Source organism: Bubalus kerabau, chromosome 6 (genome assembly GCF_029407905.1).
Source record: "Bubalus kerabau isolate K-KA32 ecotype Philippines breed swamp buffalo chromosome 6, PCC_UOA_SB_1v2, whole genome shotgun sequence".
NCBI lineage: Eukaryota > Metazoa > Chordata > Mammalia > Artiodactyla > Bovidae > Bubalus > Bubalus kerabau.
This window is the reverse complement of record NC_073629.1, coordinates 16,504,373-16,516,639: the sequence shown is the minus strand read 5'-3', so window position 1 is coordinate 16,516,639 and position 12,267 is coordinate 16,504,373. Positions and strand designations below refer to the sequence as shown.

The 12,267-nt window shown below is 48.8% G+C and overlaps 1 protein-coding gene across 4 annotated transcripts in view; it reads right to left on the bottom strand.

Annotated features, from left to right (window-relative positions):
• KCNN3 (potassium calcium-activated channel subfamily N member 3) overlaps positions 1 to 12,267 on the bottom strand; it is a 172,439-nt gene that overhangs the window by 8,149 nt on the left and 152,023 nt on the right. For all 4 annotated transcript variants that reach the window (XM_055584115.1, XM_055584116.1, XM_055584117.1 and 1 more), the window contains exons 6-7: positions 5,974 to 6,101; positions 5,203 to 5,272 (exon numbers count right to left, since the gene is read on the bottom strand). In XM_055584115.1, the coding sequence (XP_055440090.1) occupies positions 5,203 to 5,272; positions 5,974 to 6,101 (198 nt within the window). The remainder of the gene's footprint in view (positions 1 to 5,202; positions 5,273 to 5,973; positions 6,102 to 12,267) is intronic.

Sequence of the window (12,267 nt, the reverse complement as noted above, 5' to 3'; positions counted from 1 at the left end):
GACTGATTCACGTTGCTGTACAACAGAAATTAACACATCATTGTAAAGCAAGTAGACTCCAATTAAAAAAAAAAAAATCCCCTCCCCTCCCCCACGCCCTTGTTAATAAGGCACCTTGTCCCCACTCCACTCCTGACCCGCTAACCCTGCTCAATGCTTTCCTTTCTTTGATGCTGTCTTCTAATACACTAAGTATCTGCTGTTTCTTTTGCATATTGTTGTCTGCCCTCTCCCACTAGAAGGAAATCCCCCCCAGGGCGGGGACCTTTGCCTGTTGTGTTCACTGACATGTCCCAAGGACTTAAAATAGTATCTGGCACATAGGAGATGCTCAGCTAACATTTTTTGATGAATAAATATTCATAGATGTGCCTAGCAAGGGGGTCTGTTGCACATGGTCAGCACCAAAAGCTGTTGGTAGAACTAGTGAATGAATGAAGTACTGTCTCAGGGGAAAACCTCTGCCCTTCCATTCTTCAGCCAACGTAAAAGTTTAACTGATGGGAGAAGACCTCTTGTACCACAAGTTATTTCCATATAACTAGAAGATTTCCCAGTGTTTCCCACTGAGACCTGAGTGGCTGAAGGAAAGGAGAAAAGAGTCCCGTGGGGGCCCAGCCCAGGGCCCGCCTCTGGAGAGCAGGTGCTCAGGAAGTTTTTGTGAATGAACCCTGAACGAGGTCGTGAGAGCAGGAGAGCAGACATGGAGTACCTCCAGGGAACTGCAAATAAAATACAACTTGAGAGTAATAAACTCGTCTTCTGAGCATGAAGTATAAACCAGGTCAGCGGAATACTAAACAAACGCAACTCACGCCAAGTGCGCCATCTTCCGTTCTACCTCTGTTCTCTGCCAGTGCTCCTTATCCCCAGGAGAGGCCGTTCACTCAAGCTGTTCCCACCTGAAACCTGGGCACCATCCTCTCCTGGCCCCCCTCTCACCAGTACAAAGTCCTGCCCACTGCACATCTAATGATCCCGCAAATACAATTCATTCAATTGAAATGAAACCACTTTTGTTCCATTCACTACCACCATGGTTCTGACTCTACTCTTATCAGGCAACTTTTTGGTTATAATTTGGCTTCCTGGGTTGGTCTGTAGGGACTTTATCAACATGACAGTCACATTTCTCCTTGGAAATTAACAAGTGGCATTAGACTTGGGAGCAAGATTCTTGGGAGACTTCAGGAACACATTGTTGGGTGTTTCTGTGGCTGCACAGAGAAGGCAATGGCACCCCACTCCAGTACTCTTGCCTGGAAAATGCCATGGATGGAGGAGCCTGGTGGGCTGCAGGCCACGGGGTCACTAAGAGTTGGACATGACTGAGTGACTTCACTTTCACTTTTCACTTTCATGCATTGGAGAAGGCAATGGCAACCCACTCCAGTGTTCTTGCCTGGAGAGTCCAGGGACGGGGGAGCCTGGTGGGCTGCCGTCTATGGGGTAGAACAGAGTTGGACACGACTGAAGCGACTTAGCAGCAGCAGCAGTGGCTGCAAGGGCAGAGCCGGGTTTGCGGTTGCTTTGTACCCTCCAAGCCTCACCTGCAGGTACTGTGGCTCTGGTCATTTGCCCGTGACACTCTGATCCTATTTCACCTGAAACTTCAAGTTACTCCAGGAAGATGCAGAAACCATAGGTACAGGCAGGGGCCAAGAGAGTAGGAAGTGAGGCGAATGACAAAAGAGTTAGAGGTGGCAAAATGTGAGAAGCCAGAGAGGAGATAGGAGAAGAGGCGTAGAGAATGTAGTGATACCTTCCCAGGGTTTCCCTGGTGGCACATGGTAAAGAACCCACCTGCCAATGCAGGAGGTGCAGGAGACGTGGGTTCAATCCCTGGGTCGGGAAGATCCCCTGGAGGAGGAAATGGCAACCCCTTCCAGTATACTTGCATGGGAGACCTCATGAACAGAAGAGCCTGGCAGGCTACAGTCCATGGAGTTGCACAGAGTCGGACATAACTGAGCAACTAAGCCCGCACGCACAATACCTTCCCACCAGGAAACTGGCTGCAGCCCCAGAAGGAATGAGGCAGCTGTGACTTCTCCAGGGCAGGACTCTACTGTGGCTCTCTCGGAGGAGAGGGTGTTTAGGGGTGGCAGTGCTTCCTTGATTAATTAACATTCACAGAAGCTCCTCAAAGTGCATGTTCTTCCCAGAATGTACAAAACCGCAAATGGATTTGCTTGCAGGGGCACCCTGGCGAGCTCTGGACTGAGTCTGGGGCCCTGGGGCCCAGCCCCAGCATGGCAGCTCGCCAACAGACCGAACTTGGGATGGTCTCTTTGTTCCTTGGGATCTTGGTTTCCTCATCTAGATTTCTAATCAGAACTACCAGGTGCAGAACCATTATAGTTTTTGGAGCATTTTCACAGATATCACCTTATCTGATCAGCTGAGCCTCAGATGTGGGGAAGGAGTTTTACATCTCAATGGAAGACACTGAAGCTAGGTATAAAGAGCCCCAGCACACACACCCCTCCCCGGCCCCCCAGCTCTGCCACCTTACAAGAGAGCTCTTCCGTAGAGCAAGTGATATTTGGAGGCCACATGCTCTTTTCTGAATCTCGAGAGGACCACAGGAGAGGGGTGGGAAGTGGTGAGCTGGGCGGACGAAGTGCAGAGAGAAAAGGAGAGAACACCGTGTTATTATTGTCTCCCCTGTTTTGTTGCTTGGCGACAAGATGCCAGGGGGGAATGTGGACCAGTGTGAAAGATGCTAGGCTGCTGCCAGGACCTTGGCTGAGCCTCCTGGGAGGAAAGATGAAGCATGGCAGAGTTCACACCACCCCTGCAGCCCAGCAGACACCTTCCCTTAACCCTTTCCTCCACAGCCTTTCTTTCCAGTTATTGATGGTTTAGTTTTCCCACCCAGTTTCTGTGAGCCTCTTTCCAATTCATGGAGTTTGCTTTGCCCAGTCTGCTCTGCAGGGGCCCCATCTCTGTAATAGGCAGTGACTGACAATGAAGAAATGCAGGCTTGAAAGTCCAGGGTGTCCACTATTTCCAGGAGAACTCCAGCCACAGAGTGTCCTACCAGGTGACAGAGGCAGAAATATGGCTACTTGTTAAAGAAATATCTTGGGGCTTGGTGACCATTCCTGCATCCCCCAGCGTGGGTTCCCCAGCCATGTTTGCCTTACCTGACCCTCCTTCTGGCCTCAGGTGATTGGTTCGAGGGTGAACATGTGACCCAAACTGGCCAGCAATCTCATCCCTTCTGAGAATTTAGAATTAAGACCAATAGGAGGCCACTCAATTTGTCTTTGCCTGTGGCTAGAACTAGGACATGGACTCTCTGGATAGGGGCCTGCCATGGAGACAAGGGGCATAGAAAGTTGTCAGGAAATGGGGGAGTGGAAGAAAGAGAGAACTGATGCAGGCACTTGAACACGAGAGAGAAGATAGGGTGGGCACCTATTTCCTGGGGTGAGGTCCACTTCTGGTTAGTTCTTTCCTGAAGTCTAACCACATGCCTGCCCTGAGGTTCTGCCTGGAATGAGACTTCCTTGTATTCTTAAACACCTATATTTTTAAATCTACTTCCAAAGGGTTTCTGACACTAGAAGCCAAGAGTGTTGAGCAGCGCACGCTAGACCCTGGTGAGGGGTTCCCTTCTGCATTTGGGCATTCCATTCACATTCTTGCCTCCTCCAGGCTCGCAGGAAACCTCAGTCTACCTCAGCACCCCCGGCAAAGACAAACAGGCCTGTGGGCTTCTCCCAACCCATGCCAGCCACACATTCCCTGATTAAAGTCCTCCCAAGCTTGGGAGATCCTTTCTCTGGCCTGATCCCTTCATTGAACAAGGCACTGCACGTGGCCCAGGAACCGGCAATTTCTCTGATTACACCCTCTTTTCAAAGGGGGTTTAATTTGCCTGAAGGAGTTTCTCTTGCTTACTCAGGGAACGTGTTCCGTGATGATAATTGACATATGCTGGAATGTTCTGCCAGCCTGGCCCTGGGCTATACGCTTGACATACAATTTCTATCAAGAGGCAATGAGGAGGAGGAGCTGAGGAGGGGAGGTCCTTTCTTCAGTGGCGCCTACACTCAGCTCTGCCAGCGGTGCAGCCTCCGATTTTTTCAGTCCAGAGATTCGCAAAAGGAGCGAGTTTCTTAACAGTATTTGTGGCAATTCCGGGCCAGAAATGCAGAACGATTGTAGGGCTCTGAAAGGAGGGCTCTCTTCTTTGGCATCTTCGTGAGGTAGAAAGAAATGCACCTCCCCCCGCTCCTGACTGGGGGCCAGAAAAGCTTGAGCTGTAAGGACTGGAGGATGCAGGAAAAGGAGCTTACGATTATAACCACAAATCAGAAGCATCCTTCTAGGTGTGACCTAGACCAGCAGCATCGCCATCATCACCATTTGGTCTTGTCAGTGTGCTCCAGTGCAGACTCAGTGCCCCGCTAATCAAACAACACACTCAACGGACTGCAGTTAAGTTCAGTCGCTCAGCCGTGTCCGACTCTGCAACCCCAGGCCTCCCTGTCCATCACCAACTCCCGGAGTTCAAACCCACGTCCATCGAGTCGGTGATGCCATCCAGCCATCTCATCCTCTGTCGTCCCCTTCTCCTCCTGCCCCCAATCCCTCCCAGCATCAGAGTCTTTTCCAATGAGTCAACTCTTAGCACAGTCCATCAATTCCCAGCAAAGCCTGACCTAAGCGATAGAATTGAAGGAACACACGCCAGGTTTTCAAAGTCAATAACACACACTGCTGCTGCTGCTGCTAAGTTGCTTCAGTCGCGTCCGACTCTGTGTGACCCCATAGACGGCAGCCCACCAGGTTCTGCTGTCCCTGGGATTCTCCAGGCAAGAACACTGGAGTGGGTTGCCATTGCCTTCTCCATTGTGTGAAAGTGAAAAGTGAAAGCGAAGTCGCTCAGTCGCATCCGACTTGCAGCGATCCCATGGACTGCAGCCTACCAGGCTCCTCCATCCATGGGATTTTCTAGGCAAGAGTACTGGAGTGGCTTGCCATTGCCTTCTCTGATAACACACACTAGTAGCTTGCAAATGTCAAGAACTTGAACCTAGATTATTTTTTAAGGAAGGAGGAAGTGGCCTTAACTTTCCTGGTCCTGCTCTGTCCAGTTTAGCCATGGCCACTTCCTCACAGCCACACCTGAGCAGATGAAAGACCAGCATCTGAGAACCCTTTATGAGGTCTTTGGATTCTGCCACTCACCTTGGAAAGGTCCACCAGGGTGTTGGCTTGGTCACTCAGCTTCCTCTGTTCCATCTTGACGCTCCTCAGTCTGTGGGAAACAGTCGTAAGAGCCATACTCTTCAAGTGCATGCTGGGTTCACCCCACCAGCTGATTCCACATCCATGTCGATTCATCTGGTTTTGGAACCCAGCCCAGGACCTTAAACATGGGTGACAACTGACCAGAATCAAGGGCTTGGCAGGTCCCCAAGAAAGCAAACTCATCTCCATGGATGCTTGCCTCTAGTCACTATAGCTTGCCCACCACTCTCAGATCATGTCCCAGCTTCCATGCCTTTATCAAGGCTGTGCCTTCCACCTTGAAGGTCTTATGCTCAGCCTTTTAGGGTTTCCCGAAACTTCCAGGTCAGACTAACTGCTTTCATCCTCTACTTTTAAAACTCCACTATACTTTTTAAAATACTTAGCTTATAGAAAGCACTTATCACAATTTGCTCTGCTTCCAGTTGTAATGTGATGTATGTGTGCGTATGTAGACTGTGAGAGCTCCCTGAGGCTCTTATCTAGTTTTTACCTTCCATGGCAGCCTGTCCAATGTCTGGCAGGGGCAGGTGCAATAAATGAATAAACAGACTGATCTGGATCCAGTTCACCACCCCCTGTGCTTGTTGAGTGGAACAGAATAGCTCTCTCCCGCTCCTCTAAGCGTGTGAGCGGACGCCGGCGGGGCACTGGGCCCGCCGCTCCTCCTTTGGTCAGCTGGCGGCCTGGCCGCCTGGGTGCACTCACTGGTGGATAGCCTGCAGGAACTTCCTCTGGTGCTTCCTGACTTTGGCGTGGTCAATCTTCTTTAGCAGCTTTGTGTGTTTGTAGATTAGCCACGTTTCCCGAAGGACATTGGCTGCAGCATTCTTGATCTAAGGAAAAGCAAATAAGCAGGTGACTATCAGGTGAGTGTTCCTAGCTTCACATGACACGTGTTGGGGGAGGGGGGCGGTCTGCCGATAGAGTCGAGTTGGCAAGGAAATGAGTCTGCAATGATCTTTTTCCTTAATCAAAGCATGAACTCTTAGAAAGGATGATGAAAATTCATCTCTCATTAATCCTGTATTGGACACAGTAGACTGGAGGCTGAAGTTAAGGAGTGCCTTTTTCTCTTAATTATTTTGGGACTGCCTCTCCTCTGCTGCTGCTATATTTAGATAGGCTGCCTTACTGAGGCCTGGAGGCCTGGGGTACACTTTGAATAGATAAATATGTACCACTGCTGCCCTTGGATGCAGAGTCCCATGCTCTACATGGGATTTTTATTTAGTGCACATGGCACATCTCTTGGATTCTGAGAGTAAACAGATTTCCTATCAGCTAGAGATTGTATTTCTTTAAAAATTGTTTAAAATTTAACTAAAATTTATTTTTTAAAATGTAAAGGTTACTTTCCACTTACAGTTATTACAAAACATCAGCTACACTCCCCATGCTGTCCTATATGTCCCTGAGCCTATCTTACACTCAGGAGTCTGTATCTCCCACTCCCCGGCTGCTATGTCACCCCTCCTGCCTCCCCACTGGGAACCACTAATTTGTTCTCTTTATCTGTGAGTCTGCGTTTTTTGGTTGTTGTTATATTCACTAGTTTGTTGTCTTTTTTAGATTCCACGTGTAAGTGATATCATACGGTGTTTGTCGTTCTCTGTCTGACTGATTTCACTTCAGCTGCAGATTTTACAAGGCCTCTTTGAGGAAATCTTTCCCACCAAATGGAGCTCTAGGTATCAACAAGTCCATTGTTTCCTTTCCCAAATGGCCCAAGTCAGTTACACTGCAACTTTACATATAATTGGCATAAAACTGACATCATTTCCAAGAAGGGTCTGCAATCAGGGAAGATATTTTGGTGTGAAACCAGAGCTGCTTCCTTCCGCAGGCTGGCTCCTTCTCTGCACTGCAATCACACATTTCCACATATGACGCTGTCATCTGTTGACATGGAAACCACTGATATCATCCAGCTCACGATGGAACTGAGACATATCAATGGCATCCAGATGGCAGGGGACAAAGTTTTAATCCAAACACAGACATCTTCAGCAATTAGTAACAAGAGCAAGAGGAAACATTTCTTATTAAGCACACGCTAAACAGATTTTTGATGAACTGTTCCCATTTCCATCAGCCATGCACACTGGCACAGGCCCACAGGCCCAGGGCCTGGAAGTAAGTAGGCCAGCCTAGTAGAAATCAGGTTACTAGCCAGAAAAGATTTTAATAAAATTGGAGAGTACAGGCCTGCTTCTTCAGACTGACATCAACAGATGGGACGTTGTTAAAATACTGAGACGTGTGGGAAGGCTTAGGAAACATTGTTTTGTAGGCTGATAACTTTTGTGTGTGTGTTTAAAAAATTTATTACGAAGGTTGGATTATATTTTTCATTGGCGCTGAAGTGATGTTCTAAAAGAACAGCTAGGTCTTCTCAGAAATGTCTAAGTGACATAAATACTGCTTTTCTGCTCAGTAAAAATCTCCCATGAAAATGGTTTTAAATGACTTAATTGCCCACCTCTGGTGCTTTCTTGCCTGAGAGGAAGCAGGTGGTGGTGAGTGGAAGCTGGAAACAGTGAGTGTCCAGGTGAGGAGGGGGGAAGAAGAGGTGGGGGTCATCACGGGGGTTCTGTTCAGGGGCTAGAGTGGACGTCAGCCTCCTGGCAAAAGAGGCAGCATAGAAAGGAGGGCCTCTCTGGGGAGGGCCTCCCCTCGCCTCCCGTCTGTAGGGAGAGGGCAACGTGACAGGTGGTTTCTTCAGTTTTCCGAGGCGTGTAGCCTCCTAGGAGAGCCTCCCAAAAGAATAGGAGGGAAAAGCCTCCCCCAGCATTTAGGGTGACTTGCAGAGCCCCAGTTATTCAAGTCTCATCCCTGGAACACTGATAAAGGGACGGAACATCAGCGTGGATGAGCCCCTGACATCAGTCTCTGTGTTGGTGGGGGACCAGTACTGGAAAGTGGAAAACCTGCAGGTAAATCCTTGTTCTGCCAGTTTAGCAGTAAGTGCTTAATTATCCATAAGATGGGAAAAATAAATCCTTACCTTAAGGGTTGCTTTGAGGCCCCTAGGAGGCAATTACCATGGTGCTGATGGTGCTAAGAGTGAACATTTACCAGGCGCCAGATTACAAATGTGCAAATGCATTTAATCTTCACAACAACCCTCTCAGGCAGGTACTCATATTATCCCCATTTTACGGATGAAGAAACGGAGACACAGACCAAGACCATAAAGTTATAAATGGCAAACTGAGTCAATGTGAATTTAAGTGTTATAGAAACTATAAAGTACCGTAAAGATGTTAGTTATCATCATCTGGCCCAAATCCCCGCTGAGAATATGAGGAAATGGCAGTTCCAGAGATAGGATGTGAGGATCAGAATCCCACAGCTAGCTAATGGCAGAGTCAAAACAAGAGCCAGGTCCAAAAAGACCATAAGGTTTTCACGTGGTCTGAAGAAAGACCTGACGAGATGTCATCTCTACGCAAACAAAATTATTTCCTGTTTTCCAGGATCAAGGAACTGGAAAGGACATTAGATTTGTTGTTAACCATCCGGGCCCTCACTTAGCATATGACAGCACAGAGAGTCCAGGTCCTGCACTTAACTTCAGCCCAAATATAAAGTACTAAACCCACAGCCCAGCCTGGGTAGCTGAGCGAAGCAGTCACAGCGTCTTTATGGGTTTGAACAGGAGGCCCCCGCGTATTCGGGAAAGCGATGTTAAATGCGAGCCTTGGTGCTGACTCTGAATTAATTGTCAGCAAACAGCCTGGCACAAAGCTAAGTAGATCAATATCTGCAAGAGAAAAAGAAATAGGCTTTTAACTGCACTGTGCTTTCCCGAGTCGACAGTAAATGCTATTGTGACCAGGTTCTCCCTCCAATTCACCTGGCTGATGGCTTTGAGCATCACTGGGGTGGGAAGTGGCAGAGGTCGTGTGCACCTCCTGGGATTCACTGAGCTTCCCAGGGCTCCCAAGCACTGTTTCATGATGGGGGTTTGGGTACCTACTGAGCGCTCCTGATGGGCAGGGTCATCAGGGCCCAAAGATACTCTTGGGGGTGAGACTGGGTGGGTCAGGGAATTGGGAAGGTCTGGGTAAGCTTGGCCTGATCTGATGGACTCAGGAATAGTTAGAAGAGGGCTGTTTGTGCATGAAGACTGGCTGTTCCATCCCCCAAATCTGTAGCACATGAGCTAATTGTTTCTGTGGGTCCATTCATTCTCTCCCCGAAACTGTGTGTTTTCACTCTGATGGTGACCAGAGAAAAGGCTCAGTGACGTATATACTGCAGGGAGGGCTCAAAGATTCATGGGCCTGAGCAAGAAAGTCGTCCAACTAAGATCTTGCATACAGCACCGACAGCTAACATCCACTGAGTGCTTACTATGTGCCTGGCTCTGTGCTTAACGCTTTATGTTTACGTTGCTCCGCTGGCCCTCGGAAAAACCTCACAAGGGGATGAATGAATGATCACCTTCACTTCGGACCAGTTGGGAAAGCTCTCTGAGACTCAATTTTCTTATTCATTCCTTCCCAAATCATTTACCACACCCCAAAGACGGGGCTCACACTGTTCTAGGAAGTAAGAATCCTGGGAGGCACAAACCAATAGCCTTTCTGCCCTCAGGGAGCTTCTAATCCTGTGGGGCCAGCATGTCTTGTAGCTGCAGCACAGAAGGGTGCTACAGAGTGATGTCAGTTCTGACCTGTGCAACGGGATTGCAGGGTTGATTCAACGAGAATGCACTTCAAACACTTAGCACAGAGCCTGGCTGCCTGGCACCTTCGTACCTGGTGCCTTACTGACGCTCTTCCCCTGCAACAAATGTCAGCTTCTTCCTCCACCTCCAGCGAAAGAAAACACAGAACACATATGTCTGTTCCTTGAGCTCTTGGCTGTATTATACATGTCCATAACTTGCTCTGGCCGCCTCTCTGCAGGGTAATCTGCTCCTCTGTGTTATGCGGGAGAGGGGCTGGTTGTTACAGAAGGAACATGTGAGGCAGGAGGAGAAGCACCCTTCTTGCCTGCCTCCCCATGCTTGCAGTAGCCACAGGGAGTCCTGGGAGAGTAATTCCAGGAGCCCTGTTGGTGGGGCCCTCAGAGAAGAAATATTAGCATGCCCACAAGGCTGCCAGCACTCCATCCCAGGGAGAGGGTGTTTGCACCTGGCGGATGGAGAAGCGGGAAAGAAGGAAGGGAGGAGGGCAGATCAGGCCTGGCAAGAAGCTGTGATTTGGACAACTTCAAGAAGTTCTAGAGGTTGAACGTAGATGAATAAATCTGAATGGATGGTAACATCCCAGTCTGAGAGCCCTCAGTTCAGGCCTGTCTTCAGATGCTCCCTGAAGTTGTCCGTTATGCCTGGACATCCCCTCTTCTGCATCTGCCACCCCGACTCTCCACCTCACCCCCACACTGCCTGCTGGCTTCCTGCGGCTGCCATCTCTTTCCTTTCCCTGCTTACACTCACCCTCCTTCCTCCCCATTTTACTCCACAGTCCTTTTTCAGGCTCCTCTGTCTGCCTCATCCAGAAGCCCTCACTGAACACTAAGAAATGGGGGCTCCTGTGGCTGGCAGGACACTGAGGCTGGGAGCAGGCAGGGCTGTGCTTCCATGTTCAAAGCTGGAGTCTGGTCTCTCCCCAGAGCAACACGGTCCTGAATCTGTGGATTCAGCAGGCTAGTTCCATAATACTATTAATGTGATGCTCAGCTTGTTTGGAGGTAAACTGGCTTTTTTTCCAGCAGACCTGGGACCCTCACCACTATTCTGAATTCCAAGGAACTAACTGTTCTGGGAAACCCACTGGGTTATGGCTGGAGAGCTGCCTACCAGCCTGAGAACAAACAGCAGCCCTGGCTGGGACCCAGCTCATGGCATATGGCTGGGGGGCCCCCTCGCCTATCTCTGGGCCTGAGAGGCTCATCCCTGAGAACCTTCCAGCTCAAAAACTCAATGTTCCTATGACTATTGTTAAAGAAAAACTGTACCCAATCTGTCTGAGACAGAACTTCAGTGGGTGATATAATTTATAATTCCCTTCTGGGGACAATTAGCATTTCTGATAACTGCTCAATTGATTATCTGACTAATTCTTAAAAGATTAAGACCTGTTCTGGGAATCCACTCATGGGTCCTTCCGGCTGTCAGCCAGGAATCTAGTCTCCTTTAGCCAGACTTTCTGTACCCAGTATATCAATGACTACTATTGTTTCTTCCGATAAAAGACCCCTTCTATGAGTAAACCTTTGAATTAGCCTACTGGAAAAAAAGCATTTTTTACCCAGCAGGATTGTGATAAAACTTTGACACATGCTTGTAATTAAAGAAAAGTTTCCTTTAGCACTGATCAGTAGGTTCTGGGGGGCTAAGCAAGGTTTTTGAGCAGGTTGATGGCATGTGCAGAGCTAAGTCTCAGCATCTAAGAAGAGTCACCAGGATAAAGTACAGGATGACTTGGGCAAGGGAGGTCCAGGTGAGATGAGAAGGTAGCAAGCAACTGAAATGGCACAAGGCTGAGATGGTGGCTTGAAGTATGGTGCCCAGAGGACCTGGAGAGGCTGATTTGGCCAGGTAGAATCAGACCCCGAAGCTGTTTGGACCCCTGTGGGTACCAGAGCAGAGAGGAGTCAGAGATGCTGCTAAAATTTTAGACCTGGAGACTGGAAGAATGATGATGTCATTAATAGGGAAGTCAGGAGAAGACACTAGTGTTAGGAAGATACAGGTTTGATTTTTGTCTTACCCATTGACTTCAGGGGGAAATGTACTTGGATGAAGTATTTGAGGCAGGAACCCTTCATGGAAAGAATGAAGAGATAACAGTCCTCAGCTGGTGCCACTACACCACGGAGGTGTCTGCAGATTTGATGTGGAGAGTGGGCGTGGCAAACAGAACATCTCCTGGTACCTCTTAAGCCAAGTGTGTACAGGGGCAGCTACCTTGCTCTTTAGAAAGGAGAGGTGCTCTCTGAGGACAGGCAGTAAGTCTGAGGGCAGGGACTATCTCCTATTCATCTCGG